At 47.2% G+C, this 9,805-nt stretch overlaps 1 protein-coding gene across 1 annotated transcript; it reads left to right on the top strand.

Moving 5' to 3' along the window:
* Positions 1–8,095: 8,095 nt before the first annotated feature.
* On the top strand, positions 8,096–9,805 carry LOC119440511 (solute carrier family 22 member 7). The gene has a single exon (XM_037705413.1). It carries the CDS (start codon positions 8,096–8,098, stop codon positions 9,803–9,805), a length of 1,710 nt encoding a protein of 569 aa, XP_037561341.1.

Here is a 9,805-nt window from a genome sequence, read left to right as displayed (position 1 = left end):
CAGCCAAGTCACTGCGCTTTCGACTTCCCGAATGACGCAGATGATGATCTGCAACACTTTGCCTCTTGCAGGGAAAAAGAACGACTGGCTGAATTCCCGAAGTTTTTCGTTCGATACTCCCAAGACAACACTCCAAATGCTGCGGACATCTTCGCTAATATCTTGAACATCATGATTACCCGCCGTTGTGAACAGCTCTGACTCATACCACTTCCTTTAACCTCCTCAGACAGAGCAAAGTCATAGTGAGGCAATACCTTTTAAAAGTAGTTATTGTTGTCAACCGGTCTCTTAAGGAACCCCAAAATTTACTTCCTTGATCAGATAGCGCACGCACATGCTCATATCAACGCCACCATCTATGTGGGAAAATAACCAATTTCTTCATTTTGTTAAGATAAAAGCCCCTTTGGTTTCCTAAGCACATATACATGTTCAACATCACGTGGCGGTTCCTCGCGATAGCTTTTCATCCTGGATTGCCATGCCATGTCGTGACATTTCACATGTACTACACATTCACTTCTCGTCATCAGTCACGATTCAGCCATACATCTAACACTACGTATCGATCTTCTAAAATAATTTGGTTGATCCTTTTTTCATAGAACACGAAAGTGAAACGTGTCTTCACAGAAGCTGTTACACGGTTATTGTACGTGAAGAATTGAGTTGCAAGAATAGCCATCAGCAGCACCCTACCACGGCACAGTTATCCTCGGCAATTGCCACACAAGCGAAAGCTGTCGAACGACTCGCGACCGGGAATCATCTACCGGAGACATTGCATTGCACGCGCCGGAGCACTGCGCAAGTCCACCACAAACCGCAGGCGTTCACAAACCGTACAAGCGAAACCGAACGGATTCTTAGTAAATCGCTTCGTGAACTCACGGTCCGCTACAGCGAAAGCCGCACGATTTGCGGGTCGGTAACGGTGTTGCAGGTTTGCTTGGCGCGCGGCGTCCAGTTTACGAGCGGCGTCCTGCCGCCGAGTCGCTTCGGTGAAGGTGGGAGCACTTTGGTCCGGCTCCGTAGTGTCTTGGGCGTTGAATTGCGACGCGCTCAGCTTCAGGTATGCGAGTGGCCGAGTTCGCAGCATGCACCGCAAACGTGCGAAGGCGTTCTGCTCCACGCTGGCGTGGCTCTCGCCGGACAAAAGCAAGATGCGCCTGTCGACGTCGTTGCCTTTCGGCGCCACTTAGCGCAGCAGTTATCTTAGATGGTGCCATCGCAAGCGAAGCAGTAGGCGGCGTGTAAGCAATGCTGATGCATGTTGAAGCTGCACTCCGTAGGCGACGAGGAGCATCAGGCTAATCCGACGCGAAAGACGAACCATGTGAGGAAACTGCGTCATTACCTTAGCAGAAGTTCTGCACTGCCTGTATACACCAGGCTACACCGCGTTGGAGCCTCCGCTGCGCTGAGACTACCGAAACGCTCACTGTCGGCGCTGGTTAGTGCCATGATGCAGTAATTCGCTTCACCGCTCCTAGATGGTGGCACCATCCCTGTGACTAGAGCATATTTTACGTGTTCGCGCCGACGTCACATCCGTTACAGGAAGTAACGCCCCGACATAGGACACTTTCGTGTTAAAAGCAGTGGTGAAATAATTATTACAGGCCTGACATATAGTGTCGCCTTTACACAGCTTTATGTTACATACGCGTACCTTAGCTTAGCAGTCCCGAGAAAATTATGAAAAAAAATTTAAACCCCTCCCCTACCGGGAACAGGTAGCACGCGAAGCTTGTCCAACCCTAGAAGAGGGGTTTGTTAGATTGTTGAGCATTTGGGACGTTCACAGGCCCGCCTCCGCTGCCATTCCTTCAACGAAACCTGCTCTTTGGCAGAACGAACCAAACGCGGTCTCCCCATCTGACTGCCGGGCCTGAACTTGCGGGAAACGGCACGCGCAAGGCGAGCGAACACGCGATCACTCCCTTTCCCTTCTCCGGACGGAGGGGACGCCTGTAATTGGCTGGGGGTATGGGTATATGGCTGGGGGTATATTGCGCGCGCCAGCTGTGAGCGCCGCGTCTATTTCTTTATGCATATAGACCTACACCACGGCGCTACGTCATGAAAATGTGGTGGCGCTGCAGTCGGAATTTAACCGCTTTAAAGCACTTGTATGACGAATCGACAGCGGCTGAATCGGTTAGCGTAGTGGTATCGCAACCCAGCGATCGGTGGTTCGATTCCGCAGCCCAACGAGCAATTTTTATTTTCGCATGGCTTGGGTTTTTTCCTACGCCAACATCAACGCCGACACGAGTGAGGCTATTTTCTTTATTATATCCTCAAGGCCTGTGAAGGCTTTCCAGAGGGCAGTGGGTTACAGGTAAATTCAACAGCATATGAGGAGAAAAAAAAAAACAGCGTAAGAATACAATTTGACAAATAATTCGGTAGGAATACAACGAGTAGAAAAAAAGCTATTACAAAAGAAATATTTAGTGTAGCTTGCACTGGAGGCGCAATGCTAAAGAGACAGTGGAGCTGATGGGCACCTATTGCTAGTCCTTCCTAGCTTTTGGGCTAGGCTAAGCACTACCAAGTCATCCCCAGCATTTCTCGAAATTTATTGATTATTTGTCGATTATTGATTAGCCATTGATTGGCTATCGCAAGGTATTGGGCACGTATTTGGGCTAGGTTAATCACTACCACGTCATCCGCAGCATTTCTCGGAATTCATTCATCGATTATCGATTAGCTATTGATTGGCTATCATTTGCCTATCGATGACTGACTGAGCTTAAGTAGTCCCAACTATGCTTAGCTAGGCTTAGCCACACTCAGCTTCGCTAGTTCACAAGGGCACGGCCGCTGGATAAAAAAAAAAAAAAAAAAAAACAGCTTTTTTTTTTTTTTTTTTTTTTTTATCCAGCGGCCGTGACAGGGGTATGTGCCATTGCGCTTGGACCCTTTCTGCACTGCCGCCTGGATCGGCCCACATTTTTGTATTCAGCTGACACATTATGCCCGCCTTAACCAGCTCCGCTGTTACGATATAAGATATGCAAGTACATGAAACCACATTTTAGCAAGTAATGTTTGGTGAGATTGGGCAACAGTTGGTTGCTACATTTTTGTTACCAGATTTGTGGAGCGGAACCACCTTCCCAACCTTCAACTGAGAAGGTAAAGCGCCTGTGTTGAGTGACTGTTGAAAAATTTTGGTTAGTATAATAGAACTGTACGCGGAAGTGTTTTTAAGAACTTAGTGCTATCAAGTCGAAGCCAGGTGAAGAATTGTAGTCGAGTTTGTCAATAAGTTTAGCAACACCACATGTATAAACTATTACTGGGAACATGATTGGATAATCATATATAGGTAACTCAGGCAGTTGCTTATTAAGAGCTCCCGAAAATTTTTGCACAAAGGCTTCGTTAAGGTATGAGGCCAAGTCAAAATTGCAATATTTTTTCAAAATGTCCACTTCTTGTTTTCAATTTTGTTAGATGGGGTATTTGTTCTCCATCATCTTGCTAAAAAAGTATCTTCCTACGTAGTTTCTTTCAAAAGATACATAAAAAAATGTAAACCCACCCGGCGTCTACGAAACCGAAACTGAAAGTGCCAGTTTTCTGTGGAACAAAAAAAAAAAAAAAAAAAAAAAAAAAAAAAAAACAAGAAAAAAAAAAAGCCCTGGTGTGCAGTTCTTTGGTGGTTATTTAAGAATCGCATCACGTAAAAAGTGTAATAATGCCATAATAGCATTTTCAACATTTTCTTTATCAATTAAAATAATAAACGCCTCACCAGGTGGACGTGCAATGGTTTGCACTTGTTGTTTACGTTCTGCAGGCTGCACGTGCGTTAAAGGAGCAGCGGATTGTTTGATGGATGTGTTTACTCTCTGTTGCTTACTTTTTCTTACTGGCAGCCACAGAATAGGGAAGTTTAGAGCGCAAAGACGCACAAAATGAAAGTTTGCCGGCAATCAGTGCAAGGCGACGGACCTGGAGACATACTACAAATACCTGTAATACTGCAAAGCAAGCTAGAAAAAAAAAGGAAGTCGAGGTGCCACACAAGCAAAATCAGACAAGAGCAAAACCCAAGACGGAACTGGCTACAAATATAGAGGATTTTAGCTCTCCTGATCATCTTATGTAAGCGCTATGCTTTGAAATCTTTTTGTTGATTTTCTCAGAACCCATCTTTTTGCGATTTCTTCAAACGCAAACAAACATAAATTTTTCCCTAATGAAGATGTTTTTGTGAAACTTTGCACATTTTTTTCTCACAGTATTGGGTGTGCAATGAACCTCAACAAGTCAAATCGTACTACAACTTTTGATATGGATGCCTTTTACACCAAGGCACACCCAATGGAAGCACCCATGTTTTGGGTTATTTCATCACTATGCTTCGAGAATTCGTCTGATCCCAATACTTTTGGTTCATTGCACATATCAAAGCCTCCCCTATACCATTGCCAAACATTGTGTGTTTTTATCGAGCTAAATTAGAGTTATGACTGTTCGCGTGAGGCGCATATTTAATTAAATTTTCAAATAATAAAAATATTGAAAACATAATGCAAACTTTAAAAGGCTCACTTGGGCCTAAAAAAGTGTGCTTTATGATGTAGACCAATAATTTGTATTGTTTATCCTTTTTTAAACTTTTTTTCTCAGCTAGGTACACCACGAAGAGAGTGTCATGAATGATGTGCAAGCAAGAGACGTCAAGGTGAGACCAGAACTGAATTTCTTCTTTAGGCCTGTGTTCGGACCTCCGAATGACACAAGCGCGGGCTTGTGCTATACCTAAATAACTAGAGACCCCCGCGCACCTTTTCTCAGTCATGAGTCATGAGGTCACGTCGGAAGACCAAAAGCCTAACGAAGACCAGACTTTAGAATAAATATCGTGAGAGGATTTATCTGTCGTGTTCAGCTTCACACTACATCTCAAACCTAGGTGTATGCGAAACAATACAAAACGTCGAATGCTGATTTAAAGGGGCACTGAAAGACTTCTTTCTGAAACCTAATAAACACGTCCTAGTGAGTCCGGTGTCAGCCGAGAGGTATAATCTCGAAGGGATCGAAAAACACCTCATATGAAGGGCGAAATTATCAGTGCAATATTTACTTTCCCAAACCCCACTCGAGCCATTAGTGTGCTCCTCAGCGGAGTGCGCCTTCGTGTTAACTGAAATGTCAGTGCATTTCGAAAGGGAGGAAAGAAAAAAAAAACACTTGAATACTTTGCTAAAGCATATTTTATCATGCGAGTTTACCTGTTGAAACTTGGTCATTCATGAGAAAACACAACATGATAGTCCCACGACCTCATGAAAGATCCTTATTATGAATATTATTTCGGAGGCTTGAAACGAGAAGGTAGGCCTTCTTAGAGCCGGCTGTTCCAAAATATCGAATACATTACTCAGACTAGAATTAAAAAAAAAGAAAAACAAGAAGAAAATATTGACTAGCACATACATACACGAACACGTCAGAAGCACGCGGAGCGTCTCAGCGGACACCAGCTCCAAAAGCACACTTCTGTATAGCTGGAGCGGTCACCCATCACACAAGAGCTTGAAGCAAATAGCAGCACGGGGCATTGGTTTTGATATGCGTCACAATGCACAAAACAACCTCCAACCGGCAAAAGGAAGAGAAAGAAGAAGAGAAAGCCAAAACATTTGGTGTGTATAAGTCACACAAATCCGCAAAGGCTCTACGTGTGAGTGGAGAGTGGAGTCAGTATTTTCTGTATACGTATACACAGCACCCATATTCGCGCTCCAACCCGACTGTGAAAAGGACATGGTCGCGACATCAACATATTAAAAAAAAAAAAGAAAAAAAAACTTTAAGCGAATAGCAGCACGGCCCCATTGGTTTTGGCATGCGTCACAATGCATAAAACAGCCTCCAACCGGCAACGAGCGGACAGAAGGGAAGAGAAAGAAGAAGAAGGGAAATATAACACATTTAGTGCGCATAAGTCACACTGACCCGCAAAGGCTCTACGTGTGAGTGCAGTCAGTCCGAGATCCCATGAGCCACGGCCGCGTGGCGCGCTCTCCAGACCAGATAGAGCTGGCTCCGCGAGTCGACACTAAACAGCAAGGCTTCTCACTGTGCTAGGGTAGCGTGAGGGCTGCGGAAGACGGTTGTGGAGTGTTTGCACGCCCATGTGGCGTGGTATAGGGTGGCGGGTTCGTCACACTCTGTGGGGGTATAGTGGCGGGGAGGTGTAGTGCGAGATGAGAGAAAGTGTTTCTTTGCAAAGACGCCACAATACGGCTTCGTTTTGTGTGCGGTCATTGCGGGGCGGAGAGTACTTCCACCGCTGGAGTCAGTCTGGTGTTGGAGTGTGGCGCCCCTTCAAGATCGCCTCGCTGAGAGGCCCGGTGGGTATGCACTCGAGCCAAGGCGTGCAAATTTTCAGTGCAAGATTTGTAACCGGTGGTCTATATGATTGTGGTGAGGGCGGGGAGCGTGGAGCGTAGTTTACGAAGAGCAGCTTGGGAGAGGGGGGGGGGGGGTGGCGAGACCCTTCATATGGCGTAGTTCCTCCACGCTGCACGCTGCCTGTGAGTCTGTGGAATCGTGATATTTTCGGCGCTTGAATTGGTGAGCAAGAATCGCAGAATAACCACGGTTTGCCTACTTGCCCCCTTTATCATGGCGCTTACCCACTATGGGGGATTGACCAACGGATTGGCTTAAACGGATTGGGTGAGATAAAACTTGAGAGAAAAAACATATATCAGGGTAAAGTTTCCCATACTGCTACGTCTAAATAAAAGAAAAAGCTGAAATTGTTAATTACACTACCACAGTTGTTCTAGTCGTGGTTCTGTATGTCTACGGGGCATACCCACAGCTGATCAATCATGAATCCTGTGGTTTCGAGAAATGAGTCAAGACGAGGTGAAAAAAAAAAGAAACAATCTGAAGTTGTTACTTAGACATATAAATTCTGGGAGGAGGAGGAGGAATAAACTTTTATTGTAGAACCAGCACTTTAAGATGGCCGGGCCTAAGCCTCCCATTATAAATTCTGGGGGCAGAAAGAATTATGCGGTAGAAGTTTCGTCGTTGTCATCATCATCGTCGTCGTTGTCGTCGTCGTCGTCGTCGTCGGCGTCGTCATCATCATCATCATCATCATCATCATCGTCATCATCATCATCATCATCATCAGGTGCATCTAATTGTCGGCGTGAGAAATTGCACTTGCAGCATCTCACAATTGTATAATCGAAGCTTGTGATGCAGCTGCCTACCCAGGGCATTTAGAGGTTATTACGAATGTACCAGCGTGCAGCGCGCTGCATGAAAGCTCTTCTCTGTCTATGATGCGTGCGTACTCTACGTTTCACAAATATTTACCAATTTTTGTGAACGGCAGACGCCAAGTACACCAACGAATGAGCCCCATAACAGCTATCCCCGTAAGAAAAAAAAATATAATTAGGAGGTTTCTTGAAAGTGTGCCCGACACCCTAAGTACAGAGTCACTAATTGTTTCAGAACCAATGTTTTAAACTTGCTTGCTAGGAATCGAGAAGAAGGGGATGCGGTCATTGAAATGGTCATTTCAGAGGAGGAGTTGACCGAATGATTGGCGTTGCCATCCGTGCATACGTGGACTTTCCTCTAAAAGGATGAGTAAGGCCCTGTGGGCGTTAGCTGTGGGTAAGCTTTGTTATCTCCGTTGTCGTTTAATGTGTTAAAGTAGGTTAAATTTTATTCTAGTGCCATGCCCTTTATTAAAAAGCCTTTTTTATTTCATTTTAAATTGCAGTAGCCCATTAACATAGTATAACTTTTCAATTCCACATACTTCTTTTTTATTCGCAGTTTCAGCTTCACAAGCTAATTTTCCTGAACTTCTTACCTGTGCGTGTAACCGCCCGATTCTTGGCCCATCATGCAATATATGTAGGAGCCATCTTTTGATGAATCATCCTCATTATCACCATGGCAAAAAGAAGACGTTGAGGAAGAAGAAGAAGAAGAACAAGCACGAGCTTTGTCGGAGGCTCGTATTTCTCCGTCTGTGTTCTGCGGTGGTTTCCAAGCGCCGAAACAAAACTAACCGTCGAAAGTCATTATGCACTGGATGGCCCTTCTCATTCCAGCCAGGCCGACGTTGAGAGACCTGTTTACCAGTGAATATTTTGACTGTAATGACGCCTTCGGACACGGTACGTTCCAGAAGCGGCTGATGCTGCTCTGTGCACTCGGTGCTTTCTTGGCGAACACCCACGCCTTGGCTCTCCCGTTGATCTCAAAAGGCGTGCAATACAGATGCAAGCAGCAGTACGCCAATGATTCGGTAGCCGCCGCGAAGTACGCGAGCGCCGCTCACGAAGCCGGCGGACAGATCGGACGGTGCCTAGTCTACGAGGAACCGCACGAACCTAACGACACGCAGACCGTGCCCTGCCAAGAGTGGGAGTACGACGAAGAGTGGGCAAAGACGACGGCTGTGAGTAAGTGGAACATGGTCTGCCGAAGAAAGGCACTCATCACCATCATGTATGCGATTCAAAACGCCGGACCCGCTGTGTTCGTCTTGACAGCCGGACATTTTGCGGACACCGTGGGCCGGGTGCCCGTGCTTCTGACGGCGGTTGTGGTGCTCTTTGCCTCAACAATTGCGATTTGCCTGGTAAACGATTACGCAACACACGCGGCACTCAAGTTCTTCAGCTCGGGCAGCGCAGTATTGACCTTGACCTCCACCGCCATCTCCCTCTTCGAGGTTACGATCCACGACAAGAGGCCGCTCAACATAGCCGTAAGCATCACGCTCGGTCTATTGGCTGCCGATACGTGGTACTTCTTCTTGTTGCCTTGGAACCTGCGCTGGGAACGAAAGCTGTGTGTTTTCATTCTGCCAGCCTTGTTTCTGCTGCCGGCTCTCCTGACGGTTAACGAGTCACCTCGTTGGCTAATCGCTAACGGGATGTACGACAGGGCCGAGCAAGTTGTCATCGCCGCTGCAGAAAAAAATCACTTTCCCTTGGCGAACGCAGCGTGCCTGGTTGATTCGCTCAAGGCGGACGGGACCAGGAAGCTAGACCGCCGAAAGTCCACGTGTGCCGAAGAACTACTAAGCATGTTCTCCATCCGACGGCGCGCCCTCGTCCTGTGCGGCTGCTTCTTTTCCAACTCGTTCGCCCTGTATGCCATCACCTTCTCCAAAGGGCAACTCAAGTCGCCGTGGCTTCCGTTCATCGCGTTCACATACAACTCCACGGTCTACGCGGTGGCGCACTTGCTGATGAGAAGGTTCGCCATGCTCACGGTGATCACCGTGCTGTTTGCCGCGCTCTGTGTTGTGCAGTGCCTTCTCTGCCTGACCGTGCTCAACGAGATGGACGTCGCCACGGAGGCGCTGCTGCAGGCCAACATAGCGCTGTACTATTCTGGTGCCGTCGTGTGCTTCGTCTATGTCTTGGAACTGTTTCCGACAGCACTGCGCGCAACTGCCGTCGGTTGCACTCTCGCTTGCGGTCGCCTTGGAGTCGGATGCGCCCTGTTCTCTTCGTTTCTCATGGACACCGGCCTCGAGTACCTGGCGCCGGCTGCCGCCGGCGTCCTGCTTTTTGCGTCGTTGCTGACGCTGCGCATCTTGCCGCCCGCCACAACGATTGAATGCACCAAAATGGTGACCCAGGGATTGTCCGTTCAGACCCAGCACAACATCGAGCTCATGAAGGCCACGCTCGAAACGCGGCTCGGGGATCGCCAGAAGACTCCTTCCGAAAGCGGAAGCAAGTCGAGCTCAAGCCGCAGCCGCCGTTCCAAGAGCTAG

Source organism: Dermacentor silvarum, chromosome 2, assembly GCF_013339745.2.
Source record: "Dermacentor silvarum isolate Dsil-2018 chromosome 2, BIME_Dsil_1.4, whole genome shotgun sequence".
Classification (NCBI taxonomy): domain Eukaryota; kingdom Metazoa; phylum Arthropoda; class Arachnida; order Ixodida; family Ixodidae; genus Dermacentor; species Dermacentor silvarum.
The sequence above is the reverse complement of the archived record's forward strand: the minus strand, read 5'-3'. Positions and strand labels throughout refer to the sequence as shown.